Source organism: Periplaneta americana, chromosome 5 (assembly GCF_040183065.1).
Source record: "Periplaneta americana isolate PAMFEO1 chromosome 5, P.americana_PAMFEO1_priV1, whole genome shotgun sequence".
Lineage (NCBI taxonomy): Eukaryota > Metazoa > Arthropoda > Insecta > Blattodea > Blattidae > Periplaneta > Periplaneta americana.
Window position 1 is genome coordinate 61,607,704 of NC_091121.1, and position 12,880 is coordinate 61,620,583.

The following is a 12,880-nucleotide window of genomic DNA, read 5'->3' on the forward strand; positions in this document are numbered from 1 at the left end:
TCATATGAAGAGACAAAGAGGAAGACAGAAAATAGGAAAGATTGGAGAAAACTGGGTTTGTAGTGAAAGATCTGCCCTTGAACACTGAATGAAATGAAAAATTAAAGAGAAATACTTCGATTCTTATAGGCCTACATGCATTGAAGTTTCTTTTCTAACCAATATTACCAATTGTACGACCATTTCTGCCATAGAATATCCGACTTTCGTATTCTACCAAAACTACCGGACTGGACAAGGCCACAACTGTAGGTATATGGGTTGCAGGAGTAGTGGAGTAGGGTAAGTTTCATAACCTCTCCTACCCATATCCAAATTTCACCTACTTGTGCTGCAACTTGCTTTAAAACCGAAGATATGAAGTCCGAGTCATGATGGAATAACCACAATTATATAGAGGAGGCTACAGGAGGCAGCACCACCCACTAGACTTACCAAGTGAAAGGCTGGTAACCTCCTGGGGGGACAAATCCTAACTCAAGACAATCTTCGAACTTATGGAGGAAAGGAAATACCAGTATTTGAGTTGCATGAGACAGGACTGAACAATTGTAAAATTCTTATGTTCGTGGTAGTGGTGATGGATTATGATTAATGGGGATCGATTTTCAGCGAAATTCTACCAAAATTTAGTTGATAAGAGAAATGTTTTTAGAGATATGCTACTCACTGCACATATTGATATTTCTGTGGGCTAAAGGAAGGAAGTATGCAGAGTACTAAGGAATTAATGCGGGGATTAGCGGAAGTGACTCTGCAATACTTCATGCCACTGAATGAGCATTAAATAAAACTCAACTTGTTGCAATTCTTTATTATTAAACATAAAATCAGGCATTACAGTGTAATACAGTGGTCTCAAGTTTAAGGAATTTCAATTCCTGCACAGAGCACATGACTATATGACTCTAGTGCTGAATGACGTCACATGAAGATACACGAACTAATTCAGTTTTCTCCTCTCACACATACAATAGAAGAATCACTGAACTGGCTGTGCTCTTCAGCTCGTTTGAGACCACTGCTTAATATGCTGTAACATATAAATAAAATTAAGTTAAATTAAATTACATCATGTGTTATAATTACATTAGAAACTATAAATAAAATGAACAGAATCATGCAACTAAGCTTCAATTACAAATAACACCTCACAATCATAGAGTTTATATACAGGTACGGTACTTGATTGTTTAAATTTTGATCTTAATTCTCAGCTTTGACTCATTTATGTATCGAGCATGATTTAATTCTGGATTTTGCTTACAATTATTACAATTAATATGAATAATATTTATTGGCATCATATAGTTTAATGTTTGTGCTTTAAATAAGTTATGAAAACATACATTTTAAGAATTATCTCTTTGGGCATCTGCACTGTTTCAGTTTCAACCCAAGTTTCTGATTGAACAAAATTCTGAAAGTGATAATTGTATAACATCACTACAGTGCTCTAACTTCCGGTTTCACAGTGGACATGAAAAGGGAAAGAGCTTCGAATATATTGATTGGAAGCATGCTAGTAATTAAACACATAGTTACGCATTATTTGTTGCAGTCCATTTTCCGATAGGGAACTGTGTGAAAATTCTGACATTTGTCTCTCCCTTTCATTTAAACCGCAATGTAATTATTAATTTATTGCACCATTGTTAGTCATTTTCTAATTCTAATTGTTAGAAATACAATGAATACAATATTTTATAAGCACCGCACTTTGGCCGAATGGTTAGAGCTGGAGACATAGATTCAAATCTTCGTGAGTCCAAGCAGATCCGTAATCCATGGTGAACCAAATGCAACATCTATTATGGCAAAGTGATGTACGTTGAATGTGTGTTACTCATAAAATGGATAATTTTTGTTCCGGAGTGATATTTGTGTATATACCGACATGAGTCATGGATAGGGAGGAAAATTATAACTCTGTATTATTTTACACACGTGCTGATGAGCACTGGCAATTACATAGAGCGAGAAGACAAAGGTTATAAATGTACTGTATTTTTATGAAGTCATTTTCATCTACAATTAACTTTTTCGTTGTCCGCGTAATACAAACTTTTTTTACATTTTAATTTTGAGAAAGGTCAGCTGTGAGAGCCTTCAAGGACAGCTGGTCCTTTACAATTCTGCTAATTTTAATGTCGAAGCGCTTACTGCATTGCATAGAAATTACTGATTAGCCAGTCTGAAGACCTTATTCGAAACGATCGGGAATCTTTTTTGTAGTGGTATTCATTCTAGTTAATTCAAAATTTAAGCAGAAAGTCAGATGAACTGCACATTTCTGATACAATATTTATTCTAGTAAGTTGAAGAGCGAAATTTTATTTACGACCCAGAGTGCTGAAAACATAAAATACGATCCTGCTTGGGTCAGTGATAAAAGTAAAAATAACCACCACTAGAATAAAAATTGTCATTTGAGAGCATGCATATTATTTTTATTTCTGAATTTTTAAAAGGTGAAAAAACATTACCGAAGCAATTGCAAAGTAAACCTAAATCTAGATAACAAAGAAGCTTCAGTAAAACGAAAAGTTGACAGTAAAAATTATTATAAACCTCTCATGTGTAATGCGTTTCGGTATGAAAATAGTATTAATAAAGCTCGTATTACGTTACGACAAATGCTTCAATTTTCATAATGATTACAAAGAGAAATACTTAATGGTTGTAAGCCTTAAATATAATTTGTTTTACTTTTTGTTTCTGTTTATGAAACGATCAATCATTTTACTTCCTGAAATGCTCTTGCAAGAAATCTACAATAGAAGATTTTGTAAAAGACAGAAATCGATATTGTAAAAACGAAAACAAAGCTATAAAGTCGTCAAATTCTTCATAAAATACTACTCAAATATCTAAATTCATGAATTAATAAATAAATAATAAATATACTCGTAATGCATGATTTCTGTTCATTCAAACAACATTCTTTGGCAGACATTTTAGTATGGTATAGAAAATATTACTGTGAGACAACTGGCTGTTGTCCTCTATATGCAAGCATTTGTGGATATTGTGTACCAATGCTCCTGCGGTAGTGTCCATGACCGCTGGGCTCAAAGTGATCGTGACCTCCTTCAAAACTACTAGAATGTTCGTGGCTATAAGAAACATGTGGGTGCTGCACAATTTCATAGGTGGTCTTCCCCTCAGAATGATGACCTCCCGTCATGTGACTTAATGCAGAGATAGCTGCAAGAACCAGAGCAATCTTGGCAACCAGAAAAGCCTTGCCTGCCAGAACAGCTAAACCTTTCATCCCCATTGCCACCATGCTACCCTTCAAGAGTCCAGCCATCATCAAGAGGCCAAACTTGCGGCGTTTACGTCTACGACCTGTAATAATAAGAAATTTAAAGAATTTGTTTAAATACAAATATTCTTCATTGAATTAAACTGTCTTTGAACTACATGAAAATTAATCACTTCTTAATTAATATGCAAATGTGACTTTCAGTATAGCTCCCTGTGAAGCAGACTTGAATAATTTCAAGGTAAAAATTGTTCCGGGGCCGAGTATCGATCCCGGGGCCTTTGGCTTCACGCACCAACGCTCTACCGACTGAGCTACCCAGGAACTACACCCGACACCGCCGCAAATAAATAATTAAATAATTTGAATATTAACAGCGATACTTCATCCTCTCTCCTGATTCTGTCCCTTTGTGAATTTATTTATGGCAGTAGGATCTGCAAACCACTGCAGTAGCGTAGTGTTAATAGTCTATGAGAAGTTTAAGAGAAAACATGTTTCTTTTTGTCGGAAATCAATATATTTCTTTGAGAACTTTAACTTTTATGTCTCAAGTTCAATATGTATTTATTCATGTTTCAGGTACATAATTTAAGCACTAATAAGTAATAGCATATGTAGGCTATAATATAGTACTGTACAGTCATTCACTCGTGCACTGTAACATGCTCTTTTTTACGCTTTCACTGTTGTATAGGCTACTTATTCTTGACGAGTGAAAATAAATCCGCTCGTAAATTTCTACAACTGTAGTTTATTCATTTATTAAAGTATCCCATAAACTTCATACAAGGGAACGAAATCTGGAACACTTAATTATTTAAGCAATAAAATTTAATTTTATATACACGCATTGGGATAAAATAACCAGTTTGTTTCATAATTACACTCCACTTCACTTAAAAAGGATCGGTGAAGTATATACTGCATAATTTTCGTCACAGACGCGAACTCTACAGATTATAGTTAGCAAATCAATGGCTGGATAGCAATATAAACCTATAATATAATCCTACTTAAGTCGATAAGTCAATTTCCGCTCTGAACTTAATGGCTTGCGTTAATGATTAATTGTTCCTGTACATTTCGTCGACTATTGGTTATTATTGCCAGCAAATTTGGTCGCTAAGACCTTCTTCAACTCTCGGTGGATAAGCGGATGGATTAGGTGGAAATGACCAATAACGGAGAAGAGGAGGGAAAATAAACTAAAAGGTACACGAGTGTCCATCCTTGCAAGGGCTCTTGGGACTTGTCTTAACATTTTTGTGAGCTCCTAGCCTAAAGGTCACTTATTCTACTTCGATCACACCATCCTACTTAAGTGACTTAAGATAATTTTCGAACATGGGTTTGATTTCCGCTTGGGTTGATTATCTGATTGAGTTTTTTCTGAGTTTCTTTCCAACTGTATGGGAAATGTCACGTAATTTCATTTCGCCATCACCAATTCCATCGATGCTAAATAAGCTAATAGTTGATACAGCTTCCTTAAATAACGAACCACAAAAATATATATATATATAATTTTACAGGGGGAAAAGTCGAAAATTAATCGCAACAATAAGTAGCAAACGTTAAGGTGGAAACAGCCAGTCAAGCAGTCATCCACAATTGCACACAGAGGGACTATTTCCGCATCCGACTGCAACAGATCAGTCGCCGAGCAGAAAAGGAAAGAAGCACCATAAAGCAAAATCTCCACTGCAAGCCGAAGAGAACTAACATCAGAATTATTTAGAAATTCGAAATATATACATACGGGTGGTAATAGGCTATGGCCAGTTTCTTTTTAAAGGATTCAAATGAGGATACCGAGCCAATTGACTCATTTATACTGTATACTCTAATGAATTTAGTCATTCGCTGAAAAAGAACATTGTTGTTGTTGTTATTATTGTTATTATTATTATTATTATTATTATTATTATTATTATTATTATTATTATTATTATTATTATTATTATTATTATTATGTTGGTAGGGAACTATCTGTGATTAATATAACCAGGCGTTGGATGGCTATGAGCGAGAGCGGGGTGGGCATGATTGTTACCCTCGTGCTGATGATAATTACGAGTAGGCCTACATGCTACATCAGTCGCTTTTAGAATGCTGCATCCTTACAGGATTTCGAGCGAGCCATGCAAGAGTCCGATAAATAATCTCTTCGGTGAGGGAGAGAGAGAAATGGTTACGAGTCCTAGCTGTGAAAGAGGTTAGGTAACAGGTAAGGACATGATTTTTACCCTAGTTTTGACAATTGAGTAGGCTCTACTTCTTTCTTCCGTTGTTAAACATTAAGAGTTCCTTGAAATGAGTATACGAAAACGGAAACAATATCTAAATTAATATGTACTTACGCTATTCATCTCGGCCAGTGATATATGCGTAAAAAGGTATGTCACAATATGCAAAAATATCTTAACTTCGCTTTAAATAATTACTTTTTTATAGATTAAATAATTTTAAATATTAAAAAATTATATTTTTGACGGAACGGAATGTATATTTAAACTCACTGTATTCAATAACATGCAAGTCACATTATATTTTGCCTAGCAATCACTAAAATATAACCAGCCATTTAACGTTATTTATTAAATAACAATTAGCCTATTTTTTCACAGGTGGTAGAGGTGACCAACACGAATAATTTTTATAAAGGAACCCATGTGTGGAAACGTTCCTCTTGGTATTTATAAGCCTTGATAGCTCTATATGTAGTCAGTGTGGCCAGCTAGCATCGAACTCAAACCATTTTTCTAAAGTTTGGTTGTATGCTCCCTGTTCCTGCAAACGTTAGTAAATTCTCATAAATATGGCATGAGTTAGTTGGCATCGCAAATTATGTTTTGACTGATAAAGCTTTGCAGATTTTTGTCCATTTCCATTTACTGTTCCGTAAATTAAATGCAAATTTTCTGCTAGTTTTCTTAACGTGAGTCTTCCCGTGATAACAAGAAACTAAAGAAACCAAAATTATTGCCTGTCCGTAATGCTTAAACACAAATAACGCCACACAAGGACAGCTATACATTTAAACTGAAGTGAGGTTTCAGAACACTGGCCATGAGTTCAATGCCAGATGACTATTTTAATGTACGCTGTAAACAAAGTTAACAAAGTTCTGTACCCATTAGCATGAGCTTTGCAATGCTTATAAGTATTTTGAATTTTATACGTATAGGGCTTGTATTCATTTTAAATGATTTAACATTATTTTGTTAACGATTATGATAGTGATTTTATTTATTTATTTTATTGGGTTATTTTACGACACTGTATCAACATCTAGGTTATTTAGCGTCTGATGATATGAAGGTGATAATGCCGGTGAAATGAGTCCGAGGTCCAGCACCGAAAATTACCCAGCATTTGCTCGTATTGGGTTGAGGGAAAACCCCGAAAAAACCTCAACCAGGTAACTTGCCCCGACCGGGATTCGAACCCGGGCCACCTGCTTTCGCAGCCAGACGCGCTGACCGTTACTCCACAGGTGTGGACATGATAGTGATTAAGGCGGTGATGAATTATTGTATATAAATTTCCAATCCGGCATTTTCCTTTGCGACTGAAGGAAAGTATGAAAAACTTCAGTCAGATCTGCTGACCACGGGGTTTGAACCCGGAAACTTCCGCATGCGAGTCTAGTGCGTTGCCACTAAGCCACCTCGTTCGGTCGTTCATCTCTACTACCCGTGAAGTTTGCAACAAAGTCACTATAACATCCTTTACAATTAGAACATTCAATTGCCACATAATAAATGAGAAATAGATGGTGCTCAGAGCTACTGCAACTTATCAGAGTTGAACTTACCTTCCTCTGCGCCTTCGTTGGATTGAGGCTCGCCAAGTTGTACAGAATGGGTCTGGAAGAATCTTGCCATCCTTTCGGCCAACAACTCGTTCAGTTTATTCTGTTTTAGTTCATAGTCCTTTGGCAGACTGGCTTCATTTACTTCTTGCAGTGGTTCGAAATTTAATTTGCGTGCACCTTCCTCGCCGGTCACTGGGATGGACTTCACGATATTTATACCATCGATCAGAGGGATAGTGTCGGACTGCAAAGCCCGATCCGCGATCTTAATGGCTCTCAACTTGAGACATGTGAAAAGATCACCCAGATCAACTCCTTCGCATTGTTTATACGCACGATACACGAATTTTAGTCCTGGAGCAAAATAATCGATGTCACCATCGTTGGAACTGTTTCTTTCTTCACCTAAAGACAACACGCTTTCTTGAAGCAAGGATGCGCATACCACAACAGTAAGGAACTTCACCGCCGTCATTATGTATCAACGAATCTGCGTTGATAATTGAACGGAGAATCTGATGTTTCGTTTGCAGTTTTGTTATGTTAGCTGTACGAAAGACGTTGACAAATTGATGCTGCGACTTCCAAGACGCTGCGTTTTATTGTGGTCGTAATCAGTGATAAGTGAAAGAATGGCGAAGGGAAACGGAGAAATTAAGGAAAATGAAGTTTCAGAGCGTTTCAACGCGTCATAAAAAAAAGGAGGCCGGAATCACTGCTAAACAACACGAGCATATTATTGAGAACGTTCCAGATTGAAACATAACGAGGGTATTTTCTGTTGCACATATCAATTATTACGAATGTGAAACCATATCCTGCCTCATGACGATGATGGCGTGAACAAGCACGTAATTACTGTGTTTACTGCGTGTCTTGTGTGAAAGAACGGTATAAGGATCCCAGTATTTTATCGTCAATGAAACGAACGTCCATGATCGAGGAAAGTTCTACATATATCTCGATTTTATTTACATTTGCCACGATTTATGCGGAGGCAACAAATATTTCTGTCCAAGCTGTATCACTGAAATTAAAATTAGTATTTCAGCACAAAAAAACTCAAAACACAGATAATACTCGGATATATAAACAATTACGATTACTTTCATTTGCTTACATTGATAATGATCATAACGATGACGAGACTAACGATCATTATCAACTCTGCTACAGCCACGCGCATGCGTTTATAACCACAAACCCAATGATAATGGATTCGATTTCTGGCATGGATAAAAATCAAGGTCCCATCACAAATAAAAGGTAAAGGTATCCCCGTAACATGCCATGAAGGCACTTGGGGGGCATGGAGGTAGAGCCCCATGCTTTCCACGACCTCGGCACTAGAATGAGGTGGTGTGGTCGGCACCACGCTCCAACCGTCTTTTACGTCCGGGAAAGACCCGGTACTCAATTTTATAGGAGGCTGAGTGAACCTGGGGCCGTTCTGAAAGTTTGGCAACGAGAAAAAATCCTGTCACCCATCACAAATGCCCCAAATAATAGAAACATAATTATTATTATTATTATTATTATTATTATTATTATTATTACTTACTTACTTACTTACTTACTTACTTACTTACTTACTTACTGGCTTTTAAGGAACGCGGAGGTTCATTGCCGCCCTCACATAAGCCCGCCATTGGACCCTATCCTGAGCAAGATTAATCCAGTCTCTACCATCATATCCCACCTCCCTCAAATCCATTTTAATATTATCCTTCCATCTACGTCTCGGCCTCCCCAAAGGTCTTTTCCCCTCTGGCCTCCCAACTAACACTCTATATGCATTTCTGGATTCGCCCATACGTGCTACATGCCCTGCCCATCTCAAACGTCTGGATTTAATGTTCCTAATTATGTCAGGAGAAGGATGCAATGCGTGCAGCTCTGCATTGTGTAACTTTCTCCAGTCTCCTGTAACTTCATCCCTCTTAGCCCCAAATATTTTCCTAAGAACCTTATTCTCAAAAACCCTCAATCTCTGTTCCTCTCTCAAAGTGAGAGTCCAAGTTTCACAGCCATACAGAACAACCGGTAATATAACTGTTTTATAAATTCTAACTTTCAGATTTTTTGACAGCAGACTAGATGACAAAAGCTTCTCAACCGAATAATAACAGGCATTTCCCATATTTATTCTGCGTTTAATTTCCTCCCGAGTGTCATTTATATTTGTTACTGTTGCTCCAAGATATTTGAATTTTTCCACCTCTTCGAAGGATAAATCTCCAACTTTTATAGTTCCATTTCGTACAATATTCTGATCACGCGACATAATCATATACTTTGTCTTTTCGGGATTTACTTCCTACCCTATCTCTTTACTTGCTTCAAGTAGAATTTCCGCGTTTTCCCTTGTCGTTTGTGGATTTTCTCCTAACATACTCACGTCATCCGCATAGACAAGAAGCTGATGTATCCCGTTCAATTCCAAACTCTCTGTGTTATCCTGAACTTTCCTAATGGCATATTCTAGAGCGAAGTTAAAAAGTAAAGGTGATAGTGCATCTTCCTGCTTCAGCCCGCAGTGAATTGGAAAAGCATCAGATAGAAACTGGCCTATACGGACTCTGCTATTATTATTATTATTATTATTATTATTATTATTATTATTATTATTATTATTATTATATCGATGTTCTTGTTTTCCAGACCACTTTGCTATCATTGTTTGGTAGAGAACAGTAGAAACATCAGGAAACTTCATAGTATGGTGCAGGTGCGATATCTGCTGCAATTCTGCCTGCAAGATTTGTCATAATTCTAATTTTTTCAGGTTTTTATCACTCCAGTTTCAGATATTTTTTCTCTCTTTCTTTCTTTCTTACTTCTTCTGTTTAACATCCCCTTTCCTGCCGACTTACAATCCAATCTGGTGTAGAGAAGGGTATAAATTATAGATATGGACCAAAACTGGACAGGCACACAATGCGGGGCTACCTGGTAGTGTGGTCAGTATGGCACAAAACCACCGCTGAGATAACACAGGACACAGGATAGCACATGAAGAGAGATACTCAGTCTCACGGACGAAAGATTAATTTTTATTATTCATACCGGGAATCGAACCATGCATCTCTTGGTAGGGAAGCGAACACACAGCCACAATGGCGGACATTATTATTATTATTATTATTATTATTATTATTATTATTATTATTATTATTATTATTGCTGCTACGTATTATTGCTGCTGTCATTCCGTCAAGAACTTTGAGGTTGATATTCATTCACGGATCCTGGAGAACAAGGTAAGATGTGGATGATGCTCGTTTTCCTTCTAATCAATGTATAAACAAATACGCATTAAGATTAGTGATTAACACATTTGCTATTTGACATCAGGTCCAAACTTGGCCGAGATCAGAGGCAATAAAATTCCTTATTGTGGTTTCCTTCGAAAGGGATTTAAAGTCGAGGTCTCGTGCCATAGATTCATGGTACCGGTAGGCTACGTAAAATAACCCTTATGGGGACAAGACTGCAGACAAAATTTAATCTTCTTTTCTCAACCAATTTTGTGCTGAACAGACAAATGACTCTGCAGAACTGTGAGACTGGAGCAGTCTCGAGTGCTCGAATTAAGAAAAAAAATTAAACCATGAAGTTGGCGCGAACATTTTGAAAACATGGTCGTTAAAATATGCAAAAGGCACAGGATTAAGTTGAAAATATGACACAAAAGTCAGCAGCCCGACTTCTATCTTACCCGTAATGTAATTTAATGTTTACACAATGAGTAGTCTAATGAGATGGATAATATTGCAATAGGTCATCTTAATAAGTATGTTGTCAGCATGGTTTAAAACCGCAATGCAAAAATGCAAGTCAAGAGATAAAACAAACAGTCGCTATGAAACATACGGTAACTAAATTCGCAATATCTCAGAACTGAATCTAGTTTATATAATATGATAAAACTTTAAAACTTCACATTGTTAAAAAGTATTAAAAACGGTAATAGGCCTTACATACGCCATACGGTCGTTTCGAAGTGGTGTACTGTCCACCAACCAGGAGAAAACCCAGTGCAAGAATTTGCCGAGCATTACGTCATCTAATAGAGCAAAATATAATGAACACAAGGAGAATAATGACAGTTTAAACATATGCGCCTTCCTGCACGCGGAACTCCTGTATAAAGATATTAAAAGACTGTTATCAATCAAATTTTATTAAACGCATAATAATAATAATAATAATAATAATAATAATAATAATAATAATAATAATGACCAGAACATAGTATGAAATGGAAATATAGCCTATCCTTGGAAGAGGTGAAAAAATTCAAATACCTTGGAGCAACAGTAACAAACAAAAATGACACTCAAGAAGACATTAAACGCTGAATAAATATGAAAAATGCGTGTTATTATTCGGTTGAGAAGCTTCTGTCATCGAGTTTAGAATTTATAGAACAGTTATATTACCGGTTGTTCTGTATGGTTGTGTAACTTGGACTCTCACTTTGAGAGAGGAACAGAGGTTAAGGGTGATCGAGAATAAGGTGCTTATGAATATTTGGGGCTAAGAGGGATGGAGTTACAGGAGAATGGAGAAAGTTACACAACGCAAAACTGCACGCACGCATTGTATTCTTCACCTAACATAATTAGGAACATTAAATCCAGATGTTTAAGATAGATTGGACATGTAGCACGTGTGAGTGAATCCAGAAATGCGTAGGTATAGTGTGTTAGTTGGAAAACCTGAGGGGACAAGACCTTTAGGGAGGCCGAGAAGTATATGAGAGGATAATATTAAAATGGATTTGAGGGAGGTGGGATATGATGGTAGGGACTGGATGAATTTTGCTCAGGATAGGGACCGATAGCGGGCTTATGTGAGATCGGTAATGAACCTCCGAGTTTCTTAAAAACCATTTGTAAGTAATAATGATGGTGATAGTTGTGTCGATGATGATGACGACAAGCTTCGCACAAACTGTATTTTCTAAATCCTTACCATGAATGATCTCTGAAATAACATTTAGTTTCTTATTCAGTTGTTTAATCGTATGTTTTAATATCCTAGAAAATTATTTACTTTATTGATACGGTAATTGTGAAATCATTCATATTAAAGTAAAGTTACATACATAAAGTCGTTCTTACTAATGGTTCAGTGTTGATGAGACACTCCAATTATACGTATAAGCAATACATTTGCCTTTTATTTTCCTATATAGACATAAATGCGTATTTTTCTATTTGCAAAAAATTGGCAGGATAAAGTTTTCTCAGTTTTTGTTTTCTTGATGTTGACCGTTTTGTGTGTAAAAAACATTTAAAAACGGTGAAAATTATACACTGGGAATGGGCCTCTAATTTTAGTAAATATATTACGCTGGTATATATTTCTTAAGGGAGTCAGAACTTTATTTTCAGGTAACCAACCAGTCACGTTGTTTTGTCACTTTCCATGCTGGAATAGTGCTTAGTTTTCATCTGGTACCGGCACAGCTCAGATGGAAACACGTTTACCTGTTAATCTGGAGCTGCGCTCGGGCGTGGGTTCGATTCCCGCTTGAGCTGATCACTGATTGGGTTTTTACCGAGGTTTTCCCCAACTCTAAGACGAGAGTCAAATAATCATGGCAAATTCTCGGCCTCGTCTCGCCAAATACTCTCTCGTTAGCACAAATTTCATTGACGCTAAGTAACCTAGCAATTGACAGAAAGTCGTTAAATAACAACTAAAAAAAAAAGGATATAACACGAGATCAAAAGTTAATCCACAAGGTCACATCAGAGCGTATTAGCATACCGGATTCTTATTGC

The 12,880-nt window shown here is 36.6% G+C and overlaps 1 protein-coding gene across 1 annotated transcript; it reads right to left on the minus strand.

Annotated features, from left to right (window-relative positions):
* Positions 1–492: 492 nt before the first annotated feature.
* LOC138699718 (uncharacterized) lies at positions 493–8,660 on the minus strand. Its single transcript, XM_069825808.1, has 2 exons — positions 7,089–8,660; positions 493–3,351 (listed from the first exon to the last, which is right to left on the minus strand). Exons 1-2 carry the CDS (start codon positions 7,561–7,563, stop codon positions 2,978–2,980), a joined length of 849 nt encoding a protein of 282 aa, XP_069681909.1. The 5' UTR covers positions 7,564–8,660; the 3' UTR covers positions 493–2,977.
* Between the last annotated feature and the right edge of the window lie 4,220 nt (positions 8,661–12,880).